Source organism: Phalaenopsis equestris, unplaced genomic scaffold (genome assembly GCF_001263595.1).
Source record: "Phalaenopsis equestris unplaced genomic scaffold, ASM126359v1 Scaffold000787, whole genome shotgun sequence".
NCBI lineage: Eukaryota > Viridiplantae > Streptophyta > Magnoliopsida > Asparagales > Orchidaceae > Phalaenopsis > Phalaenopsis equestris.
The window spans coordinates 750,016-777,932 of record NW_018165227.1 but is presented as its reverse complement, the minus strand read 5'-3'; the positions used below and the strand labels follow the sequence as shown (position 1 = coordinate 777,932).

General features: G+C 33.6%; 1 protein-coding gene across 1 annotated transcript; it reads left to right on the top strand.

Annotated features, from left to right (window-relative positions):
• The first annotated feature begins 7,022 nt into the window (after window positions 1-7,022).
• LOC110031209 lies at window positions 7,023-26,964 on the top strand. Its single transcript, XM_020734301.1, has 2 exons — window positions 7,023-7,561; window positions 26,660-26,964. The coding sequence occupies exons 1-2, from the start codon at window positions 7,105-7,107 to the stop codon at window positions 26,740-26,742; spliced, it is 540 nt and encodes a 179-aa protein (XP_020589960.1). The 5' UTR covers window positions 7,023-7,104; the 3' UTR covers window positions 26,743-26,964.
• The last annotated feature ends 953 nt before the right edge of the window (window positions 26,965-27,917 follow it).

The window sequence follows — 27,917 nt, the reverse complement described above, 5'->3', positions numbered from 1 at the left end:
GAAGAGCGTAAAAAATAGGATTGCTTCTATTTAACACAAAATAATTTTATATATTTGTAAATAATTTTAATTTCTTCACAATCCATATACCAATTGTAAAGGGGAATGATGCTTTCTTAAATTTGAACTCTTAATCACAAAAATTTTGTATAGATTTTGTAAGTTTACTTTTGAAAGTTTAGCAATTAGTTTAATTAACTTAATTCTTTTAACTGCATTTTATTTAGCATACACTAAATTGCTTTAGATTCAAATTTCATACTTTAGTTTTGTAGTTTAAATTGTGATTTAAATTATAATTATAAGAATTTACCTATAAGCATTTCCAACTTCTCTGTGTGATCAATATCTAGGACTCCATTAGAGCCCTTTATTACTTGAGCGATACACATACTTGTGTTAGTATTAAAGGATTTGACAGTTTAAATATTTTTAAAAGATAAAATTATTTATTAATGTTATTTTTGTTGGGGTTATATTGAATTTTTATTATGATAACAATTGTGTGTATTTTTTAATATTGAAAAATATTTGCAAAAGTAACAGACAAAAATCTGCCGCAATAGAGGCACACTGCGGCAAGCCACCAAACTAACAATATTTCATGTTCACATATAAAACCCTAAACCTGAAGATGCTACTTCAAGGAGGTTGGAGCAAATTTTATGGGCAACACGACAAGGAAGCAAGTTGACGAAGGACAGCTTCAAGCAACAAAACAAGACAAAACATTAAGCAGATCTACTTCAACAAATTTTTTCTTAGACTTAAGCAACATGACCTATAAGAACTGAAAGTGGGTTGTCTAGCATGACGTAAATTCTCACACTATCTTTAGGCTTTTGCACAATCATGTTGTGTGCTATAAGTCCTAACTCTTTTTAGGATTCTGAGGTTGTCGTTCGGTACAACATGAATCCTTCTATCTTCTCAGTCTACTTGCATGATTGGTATTATGCAAGTGTAAGCCCTAAATAAATAAAATCGACAAAAGTGAACATTTAAATATTATCATCTTTAAAATGTGTAGCTAAATAATGGGATAATTTGGGAAGTCACCATGTTCTCCTCAGAATTAATGTCATCCCCTTTCTCTTCCCTCCTTTAGACTCCTAAAATAACGGTTCTTATTAGGTCTTTTCCCACTTGACTTTTCATGTCTAATCTTGAAAACCTAAACATTGAATTTGTCAATACGGATCCACTGATCTTAATCAAGAGTTTTCTTAGGTGGATTCGATCATTTAAGATGTAATTAACTATACGGGCTTGTCTTTATAAGGAAGTTGGAACTCAAGCAAAATAAACCCTACATAGTCTTTATGTTAGGTTGGGGAACTTGTTGGTCACACATAGAAGGTTCACAGACCAAACAGATGTCATAAAATTTTTTTCTTATGTAATCTAGCTCACCGTCAAGTAGTATGCCTATCTCTTAGGTTAGTGTATTATCTGTGGTGTTGCACTCGATTACTTAAACTATTAAGCATATGAGATCTCCTTTGTCTCATTTTTCAACATTAAAAATACTATTTTTAAAATTAAAATTATATACATATTAAATTAAACTATTTTGAGAAAATGTTGACCGACAGAAGTATGCTGCTCAATCCAAGACATTAAGTCACTTGCCACCACATTGATTCACAGAATCATTCCTTATTATGCCACATCATCAAGCTCCCCCCCAACCCTCCCACATCTAATCCTAGTCCTCCATCCCTTATAACCATCATTTTCTCAAAACCAACCGCCCCTACTAACTTCACAACTTGACTGAAAACCTCACAACTCCCCATCATTCCATCCCATTCATTCCTCACTACTTCTTATCATCTCCCTCATTTTCATTCCTCTCTTCCTTCTCTCGCAATTTCCTCTCCAGGCCACCAATTGTGACCTTTCTTCTCTTCCCCAAGGCAAAAAATAGCGCAACATCAAGGCAATTAGGAAGAACATCAGATTCAAGGAATTCACATCAAAGTAAAGGTATGAATCATCTTTTCTTATCTTATTTCAAGTGTTCATCATGTAAAGTCAAACTTCCTTCATCTTCTCACATATTTGCATTTTTAATTCTAAAATCCACCAAAAAATTTAAATTTATACTTCTCTTTTACATGTTTATTTGTTTAATTTTAAATCTATCATTTTTTATTTCTCTTAAATCCCTCAATATTTTCATCCATGTTATATGTTCAAATGATGGGGCTTTTCATTTAATTGTCTTCTCACATATTTTCAATATTTTTATTTAATTATTTTACTAACTTAAATCCCTCAATATTTTCATTTAATTCTCACATTATGTTGCATTGATGTTAACTTGTACAATTCACCATGTTTCATGCAAGATCATAGGGCTTTTCTATTAATTGCATTGTTCCATGTTTATGTGATATCATTTTGTTAAATTACCTTGTTTACATGCCTAAAACTCCAAAACTGATTTTTTTCCCTCTAATCATGTGATTTTGATTCAATTTTTTTGTAATTTTTGAGTAAAAATTTTATATGCAATTTCAAATGATGTCATGTCCAAAAGTATCAAAATCGAGAGCCATATATGACCCTTATGGAAATTTTTTAAATTTCTTGATGTTATGCATGTAAAAGTGATACATTTTGATGAAAACCATAGGTCTTTTTTTTATTCTTTGCTCATGTATTCCATCCTTAATTTGATAAAAACAAAATTAACTCTTGATAAAATGATAAAACTATAAAATTGAACCCCACTAAAATGATAAAAATAAAACTTAAATTCATTTAATTACATTCTAATTACCCTTAATCACCTTAACCAAAACTTTAAAGTGAATTAAAATATTTTTAATAACCTAATTAATCCACTAATTGTATTTAAACTAATATTTAAATAACTTAAATTATGTGGTCAAAAATAGCAGGCTGCTAATTATTTTACTAACTTATTAATTAAGTTAATTAACTTACAAATTAACTAATGAAGCTATAAAAGTTATTAATTAATTAATTAAAGTGTTAATATTTATTTAAAACATTAATAATTTAAGTGAAATTTAAGCAAATTCAATTGAACCATTATAACATAGTTTAGTAATAAAATTACTTAATTAATTTAATTAATTAACATTAACCTATAAAAGCCTTAGTAAATTTATAAAGATTTTAAATTAATTAAAACTTAAAATTTAAGTCAATAAATAAATAATTAAATAATTAATCAATTCATGTAACAAAATATAATTAAACATTAAACTTATCTTTCCTAAATTCTAAATTAAGAAATATGTGTATGCTTAAGAGAAATATGTATGTGTATGTTGTTTTGTATGCCTACGTAATATATAACGTGTGTGCATATGAACACACACACACACACACACACACACACACACACATATAAACACATACTTAAAGAGAGCCCTATGGCTATTTCATGAAGAATAAAGCCATGTTTAAAAAAGAAGAAATCAAATATGATATGTAAGTATAATATTTCCGAGTATGAAATCTTAGACCACACCTGTTGAAAATACTGAGAAAGATAAATAAGAAAATTGAGGATGGGAAATTGAGTGTAAACCCTAGAAAATTGTGAATCTTTGGAATAACTGACACCCTAAGAACTAAAACTGAAAAACCCTAAAAGAACCTTGATTTGTCTTCATAACTAATAAACTTTAAAATTAAACAAACAACTTATTAAAAAGTAAACCCCTCAAATAATTAAAATCAACCAACTCTAATTTTTCTCAAATATTGAACCTTACGATAGTCAACATAGATGAAAACCTAGGATCACATATATCCTAGATTAGTCTAGTCTAGAAGCCATATGTTAGTTACTAGGCACTTAATAGATAAAATTAAGGATTAGGACATATAAAATAAAATAGCTTACCCTTTGGACTATAAGAGTATTCAATAATGATGTAGCTCGTGCTATGAACACAGATACTTAAAACCACTTTATAGCGGAAAGGATTACCTTTAGTTTTTGCTATGACGATAAGGGAGACCTCTTATTATTCTATTTGTCAATAGTCTAAGGCTATTTATGTAAGCGAGATGATATAAAACTATGGGCATCTTGACCGGGCGTGTTTTTCTAAAATTTAGGTTAGTCTACCTATAACCTCTTGTTTTGAGATATTTAGTTTAAGGTTTCACCTCTACCTCGAAATCCTTACCCTTTACTACCCTTTAGACTATGATGTGTCTCAATTCAATTATATCAAAATAAACTCAACTTCACTCTACCCAATTCAAATCAAATCCACACCTATTTAAATCAGACCCATTTCAGTTCATTTCAGTTCAAAAATTTATCTCTCATACTTGAATCTCTAATTCAAGCTTTATAATATCAATTTGACTCTCATTTATTGTGCTCAACCCTAGGGGTAAAGAAGTTTTAATGCTCAAGTGAAGCAACCCATTATCTAAGTCTACCCTTTTATTTATGTCCTTAAAATCTATTATCTCACATACATTTATTGATAAATAAGAGAGATATAATGCATAACTTTAATCAAAAGTAATCTTAGGAGTTATTCTTGAGAAATAATTAACTATGAGGGAGGCCTGACATGGGGATACCAAACCCTAGAATAAAATAAAGTTTATCTTACACCAGTATGGTAAGGGAAAAATTCTAGTTTTGCAGATTAATAAATCACAAAGATTTTCATCATTCAAATGATTAGATCCATTGTAAGGTAATTTTTCTATTATTTGGAATAATATATTATTCTTCAAATATGGCATCTGATCATTTAGATATAAATATTTTGAGGCCTATAATGAACTCAACAATAAAAAAAACACCATATAGGCTCCCCTTTGGGGCCAAGTGAACATCATTAAAGAAAAATAGGAGGATGGGTACATCACTTGGGAGTGAATGCAGCTAACAAATTTCCTCTATTCAATGCCTCTTCTAACTGGCTTGTGGGGATGAATCCACTCCTTCAAAAATAGTGGGTACCACCTCAACTATAAGAATGTTGTTTGTCAAGCTCATTTGGGACTTCCATTACTGTGGCTTTTCCTTGCCTTTGAGTCATTGCCCCTATAGCCATGAACTCCTTGAGCTTACCTAATAAAACTAACTGCTCATCAGACTCTAGAGATATCTGCATTCCTTCGTGTTGTGGTCGTGGCCCCTGTGGTACTTACAATACTTGTTGGTGTTCTGAAGGAAGCTCCAACCTTCATTAGTAGTGCTTTCTTGAAGTATTCCTTTTCTTGAATAGCTTCTACTAACTCAACCATTGACACTCTAAAAGGAGTGGCCCTCAGGTTCTTGTGATTGTTAGAAGGTTGCTCATAATGTTGAGCTGGCCACTGGACATAGGTCATGGCTTCTCACCTAACCTCTTTACTGATGTTTTTGGTCAGTTTGTTTGTTGTCTCGAGGTGGCTGACTGTCTTCATACTAAAGACTTATGGAAGGTGTAAGTTCTCCTTAGGCATCTACTCATTGTTCTGTTCAGAGGACGTTGATATGATAATTCATGTTTATGGTAGAGTTTGATGACATTCTCTTTGGTAGGTAATGTGTTTATTGGCCATCTTCAACATTTTAGTTAAGTTTTTCGACTCCATCACACCGAGGTCATATCAAAATCTCTCTCCCCTTTTGCTTTAGGTAAAGGTAGCATGTTCCTGCCCGGTATCCAGGTCCCTTACCTTTAACATCTCTTTTCTGGAATCACATGATGTAAGAGCGCAAGCTCTCATTTTGCCCTTGCTTAAATTGCCATAGGGCATGTGAGCACTTCTTAGGTTTTTGGTTGCTGACAAAATGCTCCAAAAATATTCTCTTAAAATCAACAAAACAGATGACCAGTCTCACTGTCAATCCATTGAACCATCTGAGTCCCGTTGCCCTCAAAATGGTAAAAAAAACAAATAATATTTAGTGCGTCAAAGACTCAGAGAAGATAAATGAATGATTCAAACAATGCAAGGTGGTCTATCAGATCACTCCAACACTTATAAGAATCTAGTGATGGGACTTTGAATTTCTTAGGGGGTTTAGCTCTGAAGATCTGAAGAGAGAACACATTCCTTAGCTGGTGTGGGGAGTCAGCGCACCCGAATTGCTACCTATCCACCAGCGCGAACCCACCACTATCCTCGTATTGTGAATCTCCGACCTTCTCTATGCCATAATTTGGCCTTTTGCCATTATGCACCAGCTCTTCTTCCCAAGGGCGGTTATGCTCTCATTGGACATGTTCCCCTCATTAAGCCATCACGGCTCTGTGAGCTTCTATAGTCTGCCCCACTATTTGATCCCTCAGCTCCTAAATCTCTCACTTTACGAGTCTCTCTACAACTCTTTAGTGCAATCGATGTCTATTGCGTCTCACAAGTGACTTTATTCTCCTTGTCATGATTCTCTTTTTATTGCTGGTGTGAATTCATTATTACTGCACCTTTTAAGATGTTAAATTCGAAACTATATGAGAAACACACTCAAGTAATAAAGCGTTTAACTGGAATGAGAAATACAGAGAGAACAAAACAATGAAGACTAAGAATGTGTAATCTTTATTCGATAAATGATCCCCTATTATCGGTATAGGGGGTATGATTGTGAAATTACATATATTCCATTGCTCAATTAGAAAATGAGGGCTATTATAGAATTTTGAATACATAGACCGATGTTTATGCGGCCCTTTTCGATTGGTTCGCGCATTAGATCAACCCCACCGATGAAACTGAGTTTTGGGGGAAAGTGAGTCGAGAGTAATGGCTCTCGACTGGGTCAGGATCCATCGGGTTGACTTCCCTATCTTCATCAAGTGGATCAATATCGACTATTCTACCGATCATTTTTTTTAATTACGAGACTTACTGATCATTGATCGACTATTCTATCGATCATTTTTTTTAATTACGAGACTTACTGATCATTTCTTTTTAATTAAGAGACTTGTTCACGGACCATCAAATTTTCTTAAAATTTGTGCTCACAGATTTTTGATATTGAATTTGCCTTTTACCCATTGTATTTGGAACAAATAATTCTCACGCCCAATTCTCAGCTTTTTAACATCCAAGCGCTTCACCTCGTCGGAGCGCCTACATTTACATTTCCTTCGTCCGATGGCACGATTCTTATCCCGAACCCTAATCCGCGAATCGCAATCTGTAGGCCGTGAGCTTTCGCCTTCCAGTCATTGCTTAGGCTACGTCGGACCCGGCGTTGTCGTGCGGCCGCTGCCTTGGCGCTTCGTGGGCGTTCGCCTGCGCTCTGACCGGCCGGAGGTTGGGCAGCTCATTGAAGTAGAGCTCGGCCAGGGGACAGACTCTACAAACGTGGAGGTGGAGGTCCTTAGCTTGCGGAGGCTGGAGGACGCGATCCAGGTACTTGTCATACAGAAATCGGCCCCGGCATGGATCCCCTTCGTCCCTGGATCCTCTTACTGGGTTCCTCCGAGGCCTCGCGGCCATGGCTTCGAACTTGGGGTTATTGCACGTTCTGAGAAGTCACTCACCGAAGAGGAGGCGCTCTCTCGTACCACCCGACGTGGGTGGCCTTCCTCTTCGTACTTCGTTGATGGTAAGGGATGGAATGCTCGTATTAATTGATTGATGTTTTTTCTCTTTTGATTTAATGCCATATGGAAGCAATCGGCTTGAAGTTGGGTTCACGATTTGATAAATGGATTTGATATTCCAAATTTGAGGCATGTAGTTAATGTTATCATTCCAGGCTTGTTTGTGAAGAAGTGCTTTGTTTATTTATTTCGCCTCATGCTACTTTTATAGGAATCAATATTATTTTTTGGACTATTTAAGGGCTGTTTATGATAGTATGCTGTCGGATGCTTAGTTGTTGTATTAGGTTAATAAGAGTAATTAATTAGTTTGTTAATATTGTATAACTAATTTGTACATTTATAAATAACCTTCATTTGGAGACATTGGGCAAATGAAAAGATAAGGTAAGGTTCTTCTCTAATCTGTGTTCTTCTCTTTGATTTTCCCTCATGTAATTTCTGGATTTGCTTATCATTCCTGAATTGTTGTTTATTGTGATATTTGAAATGGGATCATATTAATGGTGCTTATGTCGAAAAGTCTCTTTCACTTCATCGCGTCCTCATCGTGTCCTCCCCACACAATCCGACTGCATTACCAATGTTATCCTCAAACAGGTGCTTATAATCCCCGAATTGTTTTTTATTGTGATCTTTGAAATGGGATCATATTAATGGTGCTTATGTTGAGAAATGTCTTCCCCACATTTGTCTTCGCCCCACACGATTTGGCTTCGTCACCAAGTCATACTTAAAAGGTTTTTCTCTTTCACCATCTCATTATCTCATCCATGATTGCTAGCTCTTGTTATTCTCCATCACATTTTGCATTGGCGTCGCAAAACACTCAACCCTCTATCCAAGCTTGCGCCCCTTCTTCCCACAGTCCTATTAGGTTTGTCTCCAACCTTCAAGATTTCATTGCGAAGCCTGCTATTGCCATTCTTTCCATTCAAGATTTGGCTCTCTTAGCATGATTTGATTTCGCCTCCATTCAAGTTTGTTCTCCTTTTTGCTATCCAACTCTCTTGTCTGCTGGTCTACACTCAACATTGTGAATCCACACACTCCATTAAGATTTGTCTTCCAGTCCTGCACTAGTTTTATTGGGATTTGCATCGATCTTACATCCAAATCGATCTACACCCTCCCTTGTCATTGGAGCCACCAGGTCCTTCTCCACTCCCTTGCTTAAATGGCTGCTTTCAGGCAGATATGGCCTCGCTAGATCTCGTAGGTCACCGTCACCTCCTCAAGGTGTCAAACCACTTTTCGTCTCTATTGTTGTTACATTTTTTTCGCCAGACACCACCAACTCTACTCTCCCTTCAGAAATGTTCTTTTTGGCAATCATCTGATAGATGATCAAATCAAACATAGCAATCCTTACGGGAAAGAACCTCATCCATCAACATATGTTGGCTCTCCTTATCCACCTCTTCAATAATCTACCAATCCCCTAATATTTCGGTAATAGATGCTTTAAGAAATATTCAGTTAAGACGAGAAAGTTTGAGTAAAACATATCTAGATTGGCTCTGTTTTCAACTTCTTCCTTTTTCCTACGATCGACGACTCTCCACCATCCCACCTTTTCGTATTTTTGTGTCTTTCTCAACCTTGTGGGTAAGGTGTTTTTGAAGGGATTGATAATGATAGTATACTGTGGGATTGTTAATTCTTGTATTAGGTTAATAAGAGTATTTAATTATTTAATAATAATGAATAAGAATTCTTATACATCTATAAGTAGCCTCCATTTTGAGACATTGGGATGAATGAAAAGCCAAGGTAAGTTTCTTCTTTATGCTGTGCTCTTTTTTTACTTCTCTCCCATCAAATTTCTGGAGTTGCCGACATCTTCGAATTGCCATTTGTCGTGATCTCAGAAATGATATCATATTAGTTCAGCTACAAGTAGGATTCAGTAACTCTTATAAATCCATATTTAGTGAACCTTGATAGGTTTAAAATCTATAAATTGTTTGGCATGATTAATGTTGAATCATGCTGTTTACTATTTTCTTTGGGATTTGAATCTTTCAATTCTTATGAATTGCATATTTAATAAATTTTTGATTTAACCAATTGTTAGCTTGAAATTGAATTTATTAGAACTATGGAATTTTAAGTCCCCAAAATTTCTTTTGGCAAGATTTAAAGCTAAAGCTTGCTTAGATCTCAAGTGTACCAAACAATCTCTACTTTTTTGTTTGGATTGGATTTCTTTGAACTAATTTACTTGAGTGAATTCACTGCATAGCTAGTCATTGAAATCCTATATTTTATGTTTTGGTATATATTTCTACTGGTTTTGTTTACTTTTTACTCAAAATTTGATTGGTTGTAAAATAATTTATTATACAGAAAATAAATATGGTCAAAATTTTGATTATTAGTTTTGTCCATTGAAATGGAGTATATTAGAAAAGTCTTAGTACATTCACTTGCTATGCATTTGATTTATTGCATTTAGATGTAATTAGCTCAAACACTGTTATCGGAGGGTCCAAGTTCCAGATGTGAAAAGTGAAGGATTGTGTTAGATAGTCGATAGTCAACATTAAATTTATCGAAAAATCATGACATGATTCCTTTTAACTATTGTGTAAATGTTATGGCGTTCTCTGGAAGTGACACGCTATATGATCTGAATACAATGAAATGTGTGCAAATGCTGCTACACCGGCGTTCGGGGGTAGTGTCAAATAAGCAAAAGTTTCCACATGATGGATGGATACGGGTAAAGAAGTTAGTCCATGAAACTAATATTATGATATGATTTTAGAATATAAGTACTCAAATCTATAAATTAATGGAATTAGATGATATTATGATTCATAGAAAGATAAATATCTTATTCATTCAAGAAATCAAATGGGTCGGAGAAAAGACTAAGGAGATTAATAGCTTAGGTTTTAAATTGTGGTATTCAGGTAAAAGCCGCACTAGAAATGACGGTGTAATTATATAAGATTTTGAAAGATAATGTTGTAAAAATTAATAGAATTGGGGATTGAGTTATAGTCTTTAAGATTGTTGTTGATACTAAGATTTTTAATATTATAAGTATTTATGCTCCTCAAGTAGGTTTAGATATATGTTCTAAAGAAAAATTTTGGAATGATCTAGAAGATTTAGTACAAATGATACCTCTTGAAGAAAAATTTTTTTATTGGAGGAGATTTAAATGGAAATGTCAGTAGAGTGGTAGAATCTTTTAGAAATATTCATAGTGGCTACGGTTTTGGAGTGATTAATGATGTAGGTAGAGCTATATTAGATTTTACTGTAACGTATGATTTTGTTATTACTAATATGTTATTCAAGAAAAGAGATGAGTAGAGATGAGTATATTATTACTTATTATAAGAATGAATCTAATAATACACAAATAGATTATTTTATTATGAGAAGAGATCATCGAAAATATAAAGATTGTAAGATCTTTCCAAGTGAATTTAAATACCCAACATCGATTACCAATTCTGGATTTCAAGATGATGAGTTGTAAACTAAAGAATATTAGGCACAATTCTCATATAATTAGATAGGGGCACCTAATAGACACAAATACAATTATTTTAAAGAGTAAATTTCAAGATTTCGAGATTTGAAATGTTCATGAAGAAGCAAATTCTATGTGGGATAAAGTAACAAACACTGTTAAACAAGTGACAAAAGTTGTAATTGGAGAATCAAAGGAAAATTTTTTATAAAAAAATTATTGGCGGTGGAATAAAAATGTGTAAAAAATGATAAAATATAAGAAGTTATGTTATAAAAACTGGTTTAGATGTAAAAGCTTAGAGAATTGAGAAAAATATAAAATGGTTCATAGGAGTCTAAGAGAACAATTTGTAACGTTAAAAATTCTACTTTTAGTTATTTTTATAATAGATTAGATACTAAAAGGGTAAAAAATTGTTTATAAACTAGCCAAACAAAGAGAAAATAAAAATGATGATTTAACTCAAATAAAGTGTATTAAAGATGAACATCAAAATGTGCTTTTCTTAGATAAATATATTTAACATAGATGAGTGAGTTATTTCGATAAACTTTTTAATGAAGTTTCTGAAAATACGATCGACTGTAGTGATCTTAATATCCCTAATAATAATAAAATATTTCATTTTTACCATCGCATTAGTTAAAAAGAAGTTGAGAAAGTTTTAAAAAAAAACCATTGTCAAGGGTGAAAAATTTGTATGACCTGATGATATTCCAATTGAAGTTTGGAATATTTAGGTCAGTTGAGAGTTTCTTGGCTTACTAAACTCTTTAATATTATTTTAAAAACTAAAAAAGATGCCCGAGGAATGGAGGAAGAGTATTTTAGTCCCCATTTTTAAGAATAAAGGGGATGCACACGAGTGTGCAAATTATAGAGGAGTTAAGTTGATGTGTCATACTTTAAAATTATAGGAGACTTTAAATACTTTAAAATTATAGGAGAGGATAATTGAACATATGTTAAGACTTATGACAGATTTCTCATAATCAGTTTGAATTTATTCTGAGCAAGTCTGTTATGGAAGCTATACATTTATTGAGAGGTTTGATGGAGAAGTACAGAGAGATTAAGGAGGATCTACATATGACTACATATGATTTTTACATATGATTTTTATTGATTTAGAAAAAGCTTACGATAATGTTCCAAGAGATATCCATTGGAGAGTTTTAGAGAAGAAATGCATTGATATGACTTATATTCAAGTCATTAAAGATATGTATACTAGAGCTGTTACTTGTGTTCGAACAGGAGGATTGACCAAATATTTTCCTATTTCTATTGGATTACATTAGGGATCGACTTTAAGCCCATATTTTTTTGTTTTAGCTATGGTTTTAGTTTTGGATGCTCTTATTAGACATTTACTGGAGGATATATCTTGGTATGTGATTTTCGCTAATGATATCCTTTTTTGTCGATAAGACTAGAGAAGAAGTTCAGGAAAAACTTGAATAATGGAGGTCAATATTGGAGTTTAAAGGCATTTGGTTGAGTAGAACTAAACCTGAATACATGGAATGTAATTTTAGTAGTAGTAGCTCTAGTTACAGAGTTGTAACTACGGGTGATCAAAGTATTAAAAGGTGTGAATGCTTGAGATATTTTGAATCTATTGTTCAAAGTAATGGTGATATAGATGAGGATGTTATTTGTAGAATTCTAGTTGGTTGGTTGAAGTGGAGGAATGCTTTGGGCCTATTGTGTGATAGAAAAGTATCGCCTAGACTGAAAATAAGAAGGTGGTGAGATCTACAATGCTTTATGGCGATGAATGTTGGCCTTTAAAAGAGAAGCATAATACTAAGTTAAGTGTTTCCGAGATGAGAATGATTAGGTGGATGAGTGGTTTTATACTTAGAGACAAAATGTGAAATGTATATATCCATGATAGGGTTGGTGTGAGGAGAATAATGTGGGGAAAAAATAAAACTTATTTTCTTTCTTCTTTAGATGGATTGTTCACATTAAACGTTGATCATCTGATGATCTGGTTAGGAGAGTAGATGTTTTAGATTCGATTTATGTTAAGAAAGGTAGGGGTAAAATTAGAAAAACTTGGACATATTGTATAAAAAATGATCTTAATTTGTTATAATTAAATGAAAATAAGACATTCAATAGGACACAATGGAGAAAAATGATTCATGTAGCCGACCTCATTTTTTGGGATAAAGGCTTGTTATTTTTCTTGTTGTTGTAGATGTAACTAGCTCAATATTTAGTTCATCCTCATCTCATAACCACTACAAGACAAATGTATCCAATTTGCTCCTGCTTAATTTGTAGGGTTTTGTTTCCTCTACTAACTTTTTGCAGCAAACTAATGAGCCACTTTTCTTACAACATATTAAAATTAAGAATTAATTATGTGGTAATATAATTAATTTGAACCATAGATGGGGCTGATTAGATCTTTTTTTTTAAGTTTTTTCCAATAATATAAAAGTTTTGTTATTATTTGGTTATGCTCATTATTAATGTGCCTGGTATATTATTTGTTTTGTTATCAATATTTCTTGATAATTGCATGATGAAGAAAGCGCCCGTCCCTCTCTTATTTTAAGATAGGTGCAGTTTTGATTGGATGCCTATCTTGATGCTTACAATTGTCATGCTCACTGGCAAGGCCCTCAATTTGTTATAAAATGCTAAAAGATTTTTATCAAAATCAAGAAATTTGCCTTAATTTTGTATTAATTTATCATTTGAGGACGAATGATTAGGTCGAACCACAAACAAGCTTATTGTTAGTCTACTCAAAAAAAAAAAAAAAAAAAAAAGGAAAAAAATCTAAAAGAAAAAGTGGCCGATTTCTTTCTATCAATTTTATGGGCACACAGGATAAATCTGAGTGCAAAAGGACAAATTCCTTTTATCCTTTTATATGGAGTTGAGGAAATGCTATGAGTACAATTTGCATAACCAAAGGGTAGTGGCTGCACCTCAATTCTAGGAGACGGAGTTCAATGAATAGTGAATTATCAACGAATAAGGCCTTCACACTTCGCTTGACCGGGTAAATTCTTCCCCAGTGTCTAGGTTAGTCCACCTATTATGATTCCTTATAGAGCTTAGAGTTTTATTTTCTATCTAGAAATCTTTCTTACCCAACTCTATTCCTAGTTTAGGGTTCCTAATTATTTATAACAGTCAAATCAATTTAAGTTTTCTAAATCACTTCCCATCAGGTATAGCTCTCTAATCGGGCCCTTGTTTTGTAAGTCCTTTTCATTTAAAATCCTCCCTTCTAAAATTTAATCTTTAACAATTTGGTTTATCGTATTATTCAAGAATTTTCTTTAGGGTCTATGATACTAGAGATGTAATTAATTATGAGAGATTGCTCTTGTAGAAAACGAGGTTCCCATAATTAAACTTTATCTTACATCTGTGAGATAAGATAAAAAATCTTGGTTCCACAGACCCATAAATCCCAAATATTTCATCCCGATGATTAGATCTATTCTGAGGTAATATTTCTATCCTTGTCTTACATCTTACTTTGAGAAGCCTTACCAACCTCATTTCCACTCTTTAAAAGATTCTACAGTTGACTCTCGCTTGATATCTTTTCTGTACCCATTACAGGCAAGTCATCTCCCAAATTTATTTTCTCTCTCGGAAGCAGAAGTAACTTGAACGTTAATCCAAAGCATTGTGGATCCCCGATTAAACTTGGAGCAATCTCTGATAATTTTTAGCAATGGTGAAGAACGTTCATCTTAATTTTATATTCGATCGGCAAAGAGTCAATTTTTAGAAGAATTTAGGGATTAAGAATTACTTTTTGGAAGATAATTTGTGACAGAACCTTTATAAGATATTCATAATATCTAGTAAGAAACTTGGAAGAATTAAAGCAGAAATCAAGGTTTGATCAACATAACCCCACCCCCCTCCCCCAAAAAAAATCATAAGAGTTTGATATGCTCTTTTGAACTCCAAAAAAATTATCACAACTCTTCTAAAACAATTTCTAGATGTTTAAGCGCTCAAATTACAAAAAAACCTGGGGTCGAATGGTGAAATGCCAATGCCCTACTGGCGTGATCACGCCTAGCATGATTTGAATTACAAAAAAACCTGGGGCCGAATGGTGAAATGCCCTACTGGCGTGATCACGCCTAGCATGATTTGGGTTTTAAAACCCATTTTGTTTCTTTTCTTGCTTGTTATTTCCTCCTTATTCTTGTCGAGAGTCGGAGTCACGCCGCACCCATACCCTTGCCCTAGCTCGCTCAGAAGACACCGTTAGAGCCGAAGATCAACCGTCAAACACTCATATCTGAATCTTATTCCCATCCTAAAGTGAGATCTTCCATCATTTTGGATTTTCACCGTGAGTTTGTCGAGTTTTCCTCATTTCCTCTTCAACCTTTTTTCCAAACTCCTCCCATTATGCCGCCTAAAATGAGGGGTAAGTGAGGAAACCCAATATGATGAGAGGAAATTTGTGAGCTTAAAGGCTTCCCAACAGTATTCTCGAATAATTTTAAGGAAGGGATTAATCCCCGAGCGAGTTTTTCAGTCACCTAGGCCGGAGATTCAAGCCGAGATATTCAGGAGAAATTGAAATATGTTTGCTACTGTTATTAGCCCGACATGTATCCCTTTGGTAAGGGAGTTTTATGCCAATGCGAGCGAGTTCGTTGACAGACAAGTTTTTGTGTGGGGGAAGCAAGTCTCTTTTTATTTTACCACTATCAACCGACTGTTTTCACTTGAGAACCTCCCCAATAATGATTCTTCACAAATCCCCACACTAGACTACCAAGTTATTATTGATTTTCTCACTAATTCTACTGGGTGTTGGAAGACGGGGACAGGAGAAGGTGAGAATAGGATAAATTTTCTCATTTGAACAGAATATCCAAAGCCTAGCTCCACTTCATTGTATCTAGGATTTCGCCCACCACCAACCTTACTGATGTCGTGAGAGATAGGGCAGTTTTAAACTATTGTATCCAGCGGGGTGTATCCATTGGTATTGGGTGATCATTCACGAGCTTATTCTTTATATTGCCAGTGGTCAAACCACTGTAGTTCTAGGCCATCACTAACTTATGTGACTCAACGGGAGTAGAGAGGGGAAGAGAGGAGCGACTTCAGCCCCAGAAAGCTATTTCCTAGGCCTCCATTCAGGCCTATGGCCTACCTTCTGCTCCCACAAGAGCTAGGAGAGAGTTCTTCTCGACGCCGTTCCACTTCTTCTAGACCATCTGTAGATGAGACCTTTGGGCATTTGGATCGATTGACTGTCGCTCAGGAGATCATAGATTGGGAGATACATGAGATCCACAGGCAGACACAACACTATGCTATACAATACCTGTGCCAATACAATCATATTGACAAGAGTCTGGAGTCTGGAGGTTTTTCTCGCTGAACAGAATACTAAATTCTTGACATAACACTATGCTATACAACACCAGCGCTAGTATGATCATATTCACAGGCACACACAACACTATGCTAGACATGTCCCCTCGGTACAAAGCCTCTAGACTCAATGTTCTTAAGGGAAGATGTATTTTGGAGACAATGCCTGTAGTATTGCTGGAAAGGGTGATGTTGACTTGAGATTGCCAAATGATTCAATCTGAAAACTCAATGAAGTTGGCTTTGTTCCATATTTGAAGAGAGATTTGATTTTTGTGAGTCACCTTGCAAGGTCAGAGTATATGATACTTTCACAGTTGATTCATGGAAGGTGACCAAATGAACAATAGTGATGACTCAAGATAACATTGAAGACACCCTTTATCTGATTAATGAGATTTCTAAGTCTGGATTGACGACCCAACGTGGAGTGCAGCTCTGATGGTAGTGAGGGTGCCTAGTGCTCATCAACATGATTTTGGGATAGAGCCTTTAGAATTGCAGCCCCAAGGAGTGGCGCAGTCGCTCTCAGACCGTTCCCTAAACTTGAGAGCTCGGAAACCCAGTGCTTGGTGTTGGTGCCTAGGTGTCTAATTGAATTTATGTAGTTCGATATTTAAATTCCATTTTCGCTATGAGAATGTAAGAGTCTGTGTCGAAGGCTTTTGATTTCACATTTTCTCGTGTTAAAGAAAAGAAATGAGCATCATTGAGTTCCAAAGTTGTAGAGGCTTGAGTGTGTTGTAATTTATACATTTCTCTCCATTTTTTCTCAGTGAATTTCTTAGTTTGGTACGACTAAGTTTTTTTTCCCCATTTTTGGGTTTTTTCACATTAAATCTTGGTGTTCTTTTGTTTTTCTGTGATTTTCTTGTTTGTGTGCTTATTTTTAATTTTTTTTGCTTCAAATCTATCGAACGACATTTCCGCATTTCCACACATCTCTCACCCAAACACAATCACAAGTATGCATTTTTCCTTATACTACTCAACTTTCCCTGGATGTTACTCAATTTCCTGGACAAGTATTTGGATTTTCTAGGAAAAGTATGTAAATTTCCTAACTTTATAATTTTTTTCAAGTGAGTATATAATTACCTTGACAGGTACTCAAACTTCCTCAATTGGATATTTAAAAACTTAAAATTTCCTCCGCCCCCTTTTATATCTTTTCGAGCAACAAATCAACAAAATCAACGATAAAAAAATGGCGAAATCGACGAAATGAAAATAAAAAATTATTTACTTCTTTGATATTTTATTTTTTTTGGAAAAAAAATGAGTGGGGAGGATTGTGGTTCAGGTTTTTTGGGTTCGGTTCGGGTAAATGGAGTTGTCGTTTTATGTGAATTGAACAGATAGTGTAGTGAGAGTAGTTTGGTATAGTGTAATGTGAAATTAAGGTTTCGACTGTTTGTGAATAGAAGAGGTTGAGCAGGGCTTTGATGTAGGGATATGCGTAGGGCTGACGACTCTTGCAACACAAGGAAGAAGTCGAGTGGCGTCTGAGACTTAGAGGAGTGATGATGGCGTGGAAGATCACGGACAAAAGTGACCCAAGTTTCAGATAAGGTTGGGGTGTTTTTGCGTGTGGAGCAGAGCGAAGGCTTCGGGAAGGCGGAAGAAGGAAAAATCAAGAGTTTTGGATTTCTTTGTATGTCGTGATCCCATCATTGTTTTCTTCCGCAAGCACTAACCACGACTATATCAAAAGAGTTTCAGTCACTAGAGGAGAGTGAGGCAGGCGTTTGGCTAGCTGAATCACTCGTGATAGAGATGACTAGGATTTTCAGAGGACTTTATACACAACGGACACGTCGTTGCCTTTCCTGTCGGAGGCAGGTAGTATGGGATTCAAATAGAGAGATGGCATGTTGAGCTTGTGTACACGAATGTTGTCTCTCTCTTTCGTGCAAAACTAAGAAAAGAAGCCGGAGTAGTGACTTTGCCTGCTGTATGAGAATAGAAGGAAACCAGAAATTCCTTTCATTCGTGCCTTTGAAACCGATAGAAGTGGGGGTTTCTTCGATTATGGTCCCAATGAGCAAATTAGTATTATGGCATTCCGGGGTGGGAGCACTTAGAGGCTTTTTTTTTTAAATTTTATGCTCTCTGTTTTTTTTTTTAATTTTTTGTTTTAATGGTCAACACTATGTTGACATGTGGTTGAATTGAATGATAAAACTCCATTTTGGCTTAAAAACTAATCCTCACAAATGTCCTCTAATTTATGTTAAAACCAGCATAACAAATATACTCCACCAACAATTTTATTTTATTAGAAAATTGTCTAAGTTTTGCTTCTAATTTGGGGATAAATAGGCTGCTTGTATTTGAATTGTGACGATCTGATAAACGGATTGCCTTAGAAAACAAACAGTTGAATGACTAGCTTGTACATGAGGCGTGCAGTTTGCCCTACATGATTGATCCAAATTTGCTTGCCAATGCTCTTGATTTGAATATGTAAGTTCACTTAATTTTTGGTGATAATATTTTGTGTTGAGTTTGTGCAAGTTTATCTCCAGGCTGAGCTAAAAAATAAAAAAAAACTAGGATTGGTCCTAACCCACAAATTGGCTAGGTCGAGTTTGGGCAAAGCCTTTAACTAATTTTTGGCAATATCCAACCCAACTCGGCTCACATGATTCCCACTCTTATTTGATTACTCTGACTTGTACTTATTGCTATGGGGCTAAACAATCCAGATTGCTAACTCTAGCGTTTAGCCTAAGACATCAAGTCCAGCTAATCTAAGGCTCTTTAGATATAGGGAGACACACTGCTTCATGGTTAAAAATGTAGTCTAAAAATGTGTAATATAGAATTGAAGAATCTTCAGCAGAAGGCAAAACTACCACTTGCCATGATGGCATCTTTTTAGGTTTTCTATACAATATTACTTGGCCATGAGGAGTAAGTATTTGGCATTGTTTTCAAGTGCTCTTTGCTATTCAAATAGGATTCTACTTCTTCAATCTTTGATTGGAGTTGAAGTTAATGACACTTCTAATAACTAGGATTTTACCATTTAACGTTTAATAACACTCCATTGTTTCTATTAATAGAAATAAATTAATGTGTTTTGTATGAAGGTTCTTGAATGGAGAGGCATAGGAAGAGAGAGAAAGCTCATTCCAATCCATTCCAGGTCCTACCCTGTTTTAATCATTAGTAGAAATAAATTATTATTGCTCTCACTTTGCTGAATTAAGATAAAAAAACTAAAGGGGGTGTGGCAGTTCTAGGTCAAAGTCTGTAATTTAATAGTTTGCTAGTCAACTGGATTTGCTAGCCTGATGTGTAACTTTTCTGCTTAATATAAGGCCATGTCCATCCATATGTGGATGAGTAAAAATCTGATTAGGGCGTCTGAGCTTTCACAAGCGTTTTGGTCTGTAGTATTCTGTAGAATCTGACAGCCCAATTGAGTCATTGCACACAAACTAAGGGTCAACTATTATGCACTGCAATTGATTGACGGAGTTTTCACTGAGGATTTGGTTAAATGATCTTTTCATTGTAAATTTGAATTCAAGTGAGTTTAATATAGTATTTTGCCGGCATAAATGAAGGATAGAGATTATGATTTAGATCAACTACTGCCACATGCTACATATGAGTCCAGATATTTTATTTCCCGACAGATTTTGACTTTTATCTCACTGATGAAGTTGATTCTAGATAATTTTGTTGTTTAAATCTTATTTGTGTTTTTTGGTTTATTTTGTGCTCTTCTAGGATATATTATGCATTTCACTTGGCTTTGTACCTTATTGACTATTAGTAATTAGACATTATAATCTTATCATGTATGCCATAGAGCTTTTGTCTTTTAAATACCTTTTTAAAAAAATGAATTTGATGGGCTTTGATGAATGAAGTAGATATTCTCAAATGTAGAAAAGCTTCATTTTCTTCTCTTCCCGGTGGAGACTTGCTCCTCTATCCTCCTTTCTCTTCTTTACTCTCCTCTCAGTTCTATCGCTTTGATCCCTCATCTACCGAGTTTAATATTGGTATGAGAAGTTATAAATTTTTGGAAATCTTCCATCTATCTTTCATTGTGCTTAGATTACAACATTTCCTTTTTCTGATTATTGCATGCTTTTGAATTTTCATATTGTTTCCTGAAGTGAGTTGTTGATGTTCACCATTTCAATTTGTTGTTATCCACTTGCCGCTTCTGTTAATTTTTCTTACCAAAATCTTTAGACATTTCCTGGTTTGTTGAAATTCTATTCCATGGACATCAATTTTACATATGCTAGAGTTGCCTACCGTTCCTACTTGCTTGCTTAATTTATTGTTTGAGAACTCGTGTTATTATTGCTATGCTTGCTTTTATTCCACTGAACATATCGCTTCCTTCTTGTTTGCTGAAATTGCTCAATGAAAAACGTAGCTGTTTTTATTTTGAAGCTTAATGCTGTTGCTGCCGTGTATGCCTCTACTCTTGGTGCATGTTGTCTTGTTCCGGCCAACAATCACTGCTGCAACCTCTTATTATTAAAAGGTTTACACTATTATTTAGGTTATAACCATGTAATTGGCAAGTTCTAAGTTAATATCAAGAAAGTTCTATTGTATTGAGTGAGATGCTAAATTCTACATGAATCATATTCTAAACTTCCATATGCTTAAAAAAACTTCCACTTGCCTGCTTTCTACCATCTGAGCACCTTTTTTTATTTCCTTTGAATTGACTACTTGCTTAAGGACTGGCACTACTATGTTCAAAGAATGTTAACATTGGCATTAACTTATTGTTCCCTCTTATTAGTTGCATCACGCCACAGCATTCACCATTTTTCATTGCATGCAGCTGCATTAAAAGAGAATCATGCTATCATCCATGATAACTAATTTACTTGAAGAGGCTCAAGAAAGGACAAATCAATGCGTGATTGAACTTGATTAAGTTTGGAGATAATTTAGTTGCACTTGTGCATAGTGTTGAGTCTAAATGGGTTAAAATTAGGGTTTAATTATAAGTGATATTTGAGATAGCTATGGGTGAACTTAAGGGTCTTGTTGAAGAATTGATGTCTTATTCATCTCTCACCTGATTATGCCTAAGTTGAAGGCACCATCAAAGGTGTCTCAATTAAGCCCACCTTTCTTGTTCTTATAAAATTTATAAGCTACATAGGGGAGAAAAAAAAAAAAAAACTCATTAACCTGTTCATTCTAAGAAAGAATTTAATGATACTCTTTATCAGAGGGATACTTATATTCATCTTTTGTCATGACTGGAGAACAATACCTATATCAACCTTATATTAAGTAAACCATAGATAACATTCTGTTCAGTGCAATGAAGGAGATTCCCATATGAATTGAATGGTCAATGCTAGCCCTTAAAAAAGTGTGATTGAGTGGGGCCTTATAATGACTATTTTAATTAGAATGATCATAATGACGCTTTTAGGATGATTAATGCATCCACGTTTTATTATTAGCTTGGCCCCAATGCTTCCTAATTGACTTTTTGTGCAATAAATTTTTTTGTGAATGGCATGATATATCTAATAGTAAGTTGATTCATTTTACAATTAAGTTAGGAGGTTCGGCCAAATGATTTTGGCCAACTAGCTTGATACTGATTGCTTAGGCAACCCCACCAATTTATTAGTTGGGCTGAAATTAAGGCCAAATAGGGAATAAATGCCTATTATTGCAAACAACTAGTGGAACTATTGCTTAATGTGAGAGGGAATAACTGCCTGTTATTGCAAACAACTAGTGAAACAATTGCTTAATGTGAGACAAGTTACATAGTTGGTTTCAAAGTTACATTGTTGTTTTGAGGGTATAGTCACTCAATGAAGTGTATCAAAGGAACTTGTGATTGTGATGACCAAGTATGGTGATTTTTCCACACTAGTAATTAAGAGGGAAGTGAAACTATAAATAAAATGGACCTCGTCAAACTTACTGAATTAAGAATGTCTAGTTGATGGACGCATTTCCAATAGTATCGTAAAAAATTTTGGGTTATTGTGTTATTCTTGTTCTTTTAATGCTTAAATTCTTCACTTATGCTAACAAAGCCATTTTAAATGCAAGTTCTTTATCTCTTGCTTTTGTGATACACTTGATGTGATTATAGGAGTCCCCTATTTCTCTTAGATATATTTGAAATTTAAGGAACGGCAGTTGCCAATCAAATTTGGGTTCAAATTGGAGAAGAATGTTATACTGCTTTTGAAATCACCTCATAATGTCTAATTGATTAGTTATTACTGTTTGAACAATCTAATTCCATCATATTCATGAGATAACTAGATACTAAAATAATTAATAGTCAATTTTCTCTGATATGCAGTTTATTGATTTTCTTTTGCACAGCTCTGCCAAATTGTGCCAATTAGAACATCTAAAATTGTGTTAGAAACATTTTAAAATGGGAAATTTTTTATTAATCTCAAAATGTGCACTTTATACATATTGCAAATAACTTTTTGGGCTTTGTTTTGTCCACCAAATGTTTGGAGGCTAAACCTCTTGATGGCCATTATTGAGTGCCCTCAACCTGAATCTATTTTGGATGCATGTAGCTTTCATAGTTTGACCACCATATGTAGTAGATTTCATGTTAATTTTAGCTTTTTCATCCACTATTCACCGTCTTCTTATAACAACAACAACAAGCCTTTATCCCACTAAGTGGGGTCGGTTACATGAATCATTTTTCTCTATTGTGTCCTATTTACACAAGGATTTAAAGGATTATATCATGATTTTCCGATAAATTTTATGCTGGCTATCGACTACCTACCTAACGGAACCCTCCATTTTTCACATCCGGAGTTTGGGACCCGACAATGCCAGTGTTATTCACTGTCTTCTTAAAGAATGCTATCGACTACCTACCTAACGCAACCCTCCACTTTTCACATCCGGAGCTTGGGACCAGACAATGCCAGTGTTATTCACTGTCTTCTTAAAGAAGAAGAAGAAGAGAAGAAGAAGAAGAAGAAGAAGAAGAAGTTAGTAATAATTCTGATCTTGATTTTATAATATTCCCTCTAAGTGGGGTCGACTACCCGAGTCCTTTTTTATCCATTTCGTCCTATTGAGTGTTATATTTTTATTTAATTCTATTAGATTAATATCATTTAGTCGTACTCACTATCTTCTTAAAGAAAAAAAAAGTTCGTTGGACTGTGCAAAGGCCTTCAAAATTATCATGAAACTAAAATTTCTTTTTCCATGTCTCTTTTATTTAACAATGTTTTTATGGTTATTTGTGATACTTTCATAGTAGGCATTAGTGACATTCTTAACAAAGGTTATCCTATGGCTTACTTTAGCGAAAAGTTAAATGGCCCAAGAAAACCTGTGTCACGTGTAGTGTAATTTAATGTTGTAATCTAAAATTTATATTATTGGCATCACCATTTTACATAATGTCATCATTCTTTATTTTTGTCATTTAGCACCACGGGTTATCCATTCACAAAAGAATTTTGATTCACAAAAGAATCTTGATTCTTTTCGTGCCAAGTGGCTGGAACATTTATAAAATTTTTAATGTTTACAACTTGATTCTTTTCGTGCCAAATGGCTGGAACATTTATAAAATTTTTAATGTTTACAAAACACAGACGGCATAGACAACATTCTTGTGAATGTTCTTAGTTACATCTCTTTAATAGTCAAGTTAGTAAATTCCATTGCATGAATGTCACTGTTGTTAACCACATTGCATACCACTTATTGTTGATGTTGAGTCGAGTTTGAGTGAGTTTGGTTTAACTTGAAATAAAAAATTCCAATAGCGATTTTTACTTAAAACTTCAGTTGAAATCAAAATCATTTCCAGTCATTTAAGTTTCTGAACATTAATTTTTGAGTAATTAAGTACATAACGATAAGTGTTGTAATATGTATTAAATACACATTTTATATTATACTCATTTCAATTCTTTTTTGAGTCAATTTTGAATGATTTAGAGAAAATTTGAATTAACTATATTGAGATTAAGAATATCACTCTTGTAATCCCTTCCACTTTCCACAAATAAAATGGATTCCTTTCAAAGGTTCCAAATTATTCATTTCCCTCGCATCTTTTTGTAAGTTTTTATTTGTGCATTGCATATCAGTGCATTGTTTGACATGTTTGATGTGATAATACCGTACATTTCCAAGAGTCTAGATTCTATTGAACCTCTTTTAATTATAATGTTGAGAGAGGCGGTGAATGTAGGATTTGTCAACCAGGAAAAATTATGAAGCAATGTTGGATTGAATGTCTTCTTGAAGCACCCTAATTTGGTATATGTATGGACGTTGTATAGTCGTGTGTTATAGCGGTTCTTTGTGATTTCCAATATATTGAAGCTTCACACATTGCAAAGTTATCGTTTAAGGAATTAGTTTGTCTTTATGGATTAGGCCCCTCATTGCATCTTTTGGAAAATTTTGGGCTCTAACCTAGAGTTTACATCAAATCTTAATAAACTATTTCTTTTTATAGTTTTTGATTATGATATTCGATTCATATGTTATTTGTGGACTATCTTTTGGAAATAATTGGGCGCAAACTTATTGTTTATTTACGTTTTTCACCCTCATGTTGATGGCCAAATTGAGGTAATTGATAGAAGCATTTATAATTTCTGTAGATGTCATGTTGGCAGCAACTTGGATTACGAAGTCTATATTTACCAACATTTGAATTTGTATAGGGCTCAAAAAACATATTTTAAAAATAATGTTATCATTTTCATTCATTTGAGTGTGAAAGTGCATACATTACTTATGAGGGAGTTTTGAGAAGGTTTATGTTGTTTGAAAGCAATGTTGGAATCTAAATGCATCCATCTGATTGCGTATTTAATAAATTCATTGCTTTTCAAAGCATGATTTTTAACTTAAAAAAACAAAATGGGTGATGCATGGTTTTTTAAAATTAGGATTTTCTAGCATAATTAGAATGTTGCAATAAATATACATTTTACAAAGAAAACATGAACTCACTGATCAAATGCCATTAAACTTACTTTCTTTAGATGAAAATAAAAAAAATATTTAAATTAAAACCAAGCTATGGACACTTTTAGGAGAACACATCAAGCTAATACACAAGTTTGAAAATTTTACCCAAGCCAAGTTGCTATTTTACATGACTAGCTTATTGGTATTTATAAAAAAACTAGTTTCCAATTAACTTCTCAGTAATTTAAGTGCCACATCCAATCTTCATGAATGACGGGTAATTAAGGGATCCAGATGTAGAGTAATTCAAGTGCCACATCCAATCCTCATGAATGACGGGTAATTAAGGGATCCAGATGTAGCTGCTAACCGCTTCCACAAGAATAAATGGGAATATCCGCGAGCAATAACAAAAACTTGTTCAATATTGATAGAAAATATTGCAAGAATTAAGTGCCTATATTCCTCTATACACATATTGCAAGAACGAGTGTAGAATATACTCTTATTCTGTCATTACAACAATCACTTTGAGGAATCGAACACAATCTGTTTGCAAGAATTGCTCCCACCTGATAGATAACATAGCCACGCAAATAGGAAAACTCTACCACCACCAAAAATAATCGAAGAGCCAAAAGAACGAAGAGCCAAAATCTGATCCACATTAGTGACCTCATGCGCCATTACTAGAAAAAAAACCATGTCTTTGCAACCAAAAGTTGCCTTGAGAAATTTTGCATTGATTGGCCCTTAGAATAATTTTATGAGTAAAATGACATGTATTCCAACCTTTTCACAGATTCATCTGTATCATATTTTAAAAATTATGTTAGTTTTTAATGCATTATTATGATTGTCTTAATTTGGGGCAATTTGATGTCCCCATAACATTTTTCCTTTCTTGTCAAGGTAAAATTTATACGTGTCATTATAATAATATTTATTTGATAAAAATGGCCTCATGCGACATTACTAGAAAAAAACCATATCTTTGCGCAACCAAAAATTGCCTTGGGAAATTTTGCATTGATTGGCCCTTAACAATAATTTTAAGAGTAACATGACATGTATTCCATCCTTTTCACTGATACATTTGTTTCATATTTTAAAAATTATGTTCGTTTTTAATGCATTATTATGATTGTCTTAATTTGGGACAGTTTGATGTCCCCTGAACATTTTTCCTTTCTTGTCAAGATAAAATTTATACGTGTCATTATAATAATATTTATTTGATAAAATTTTGAAACAATTTGTGCCATTTATGCAGGCGTATTGCCTGATCATCATTCTACAAAGATTTTTTCTATGGCTGTAGCTGGATCAGCAGCACAATCAGATGAAGAGGAATGATGGCGTTCTGCATGCACAAGCCGGCAGCTAAGTACAAACCTGGGAGAGCCGCCTCTTTGCTGAAAGTTCTACCATGTTAACCGTCAAGTAGAATGTACAGTATGTAATATCATAACACTGAAATTTGCAAAATATCATTAAACTTTCATTAAAAATAAATTAGTAGCAGTTACAGTTGTGCGTATGTTCTCTTGTTAGTCTTTGATGAGAACGTAACCATCCTATAATAAATAAAATGTTAATATTACATCAAAATATTACTAGTATTAGATTTTTTAAAGTTATACGCATATATACTGTGAAATGTTTTTATTTTATTTTATTTTATATTTGAATTAAAGATGAGATTCTGTTATCTTCTACACCTAAAAATTCTAATTTTATCTGAGATGTACCATGTATTTTTTAGTAAATCTACTTTGTGGGATAAAGGCTTGCTGTTATTGATGCTGTTGTAATCCACATTTATAATTACAATGGTTGTTTAGCAGTCATTCAAATATGAAGAAAATGTGTCATGTTGTATCTTTCAGAAAGGGTTATAATCATCTATTGTATTTTAATCATTTATGTTCAATGTGAAAATTCATCATTTTTTATTTTTTTATTATAGATTATTTGATGTGTTAAATGTATGTTTAATAGGTTACTCTAAAGTTTATCCTTTTCTAATATTTTGATATTATCAAATTCATATTTCTTAATTTTTTATAATACATATTAAATTTCTTTAAATTTTTTTGGCCAGTTTATTATTGATAGAAATAACTTTATATGTTTGTAATGATTTCTTTAAATTTTTTTTTGAAAATAATATTTTTTAGTTTTATTATAAGAACTTCAATTAATTTAGTTATCTAAAGTTGAGTTATAATATTAATTAATTTTTGAATTTTTTATTGATGATTATAACTTAAAAAACTAAAATTTGAGTAGGACAATACTTAAAATATCTTGTTCTAAAATTTTAATTTAGAATAATGTCATCATGCTTCTAATACTTTTAATAGGTTGATGAACTCTATTATAACATATCCCAATGATACATTTTGATGACATCCTTATTTATAGCCCAAATCAAATTTCACTTCTAGACCACTTTCACATAGCATTTGAAAGACTTTGAGATGAATAGATTTTCAATCTTTAAAAGTACATCTTCCATTAGTTTAAAG

Coding starts and splice junctions, on each gene's coding strand:
- LOC110031209 (XM_020734301.1), top strand. CDS start 7,105: ATGGCACGATTCTTATCCCGAACCCTAATCCGCGAATCGCAATCTGTA. Junction 7,562..26,659: donor CTCTTCGTACTTCGTTGATG/GTAAGGGATGGA, acceptor CCATTTATGCAG/GCGTATTGCCTGATCATCAT.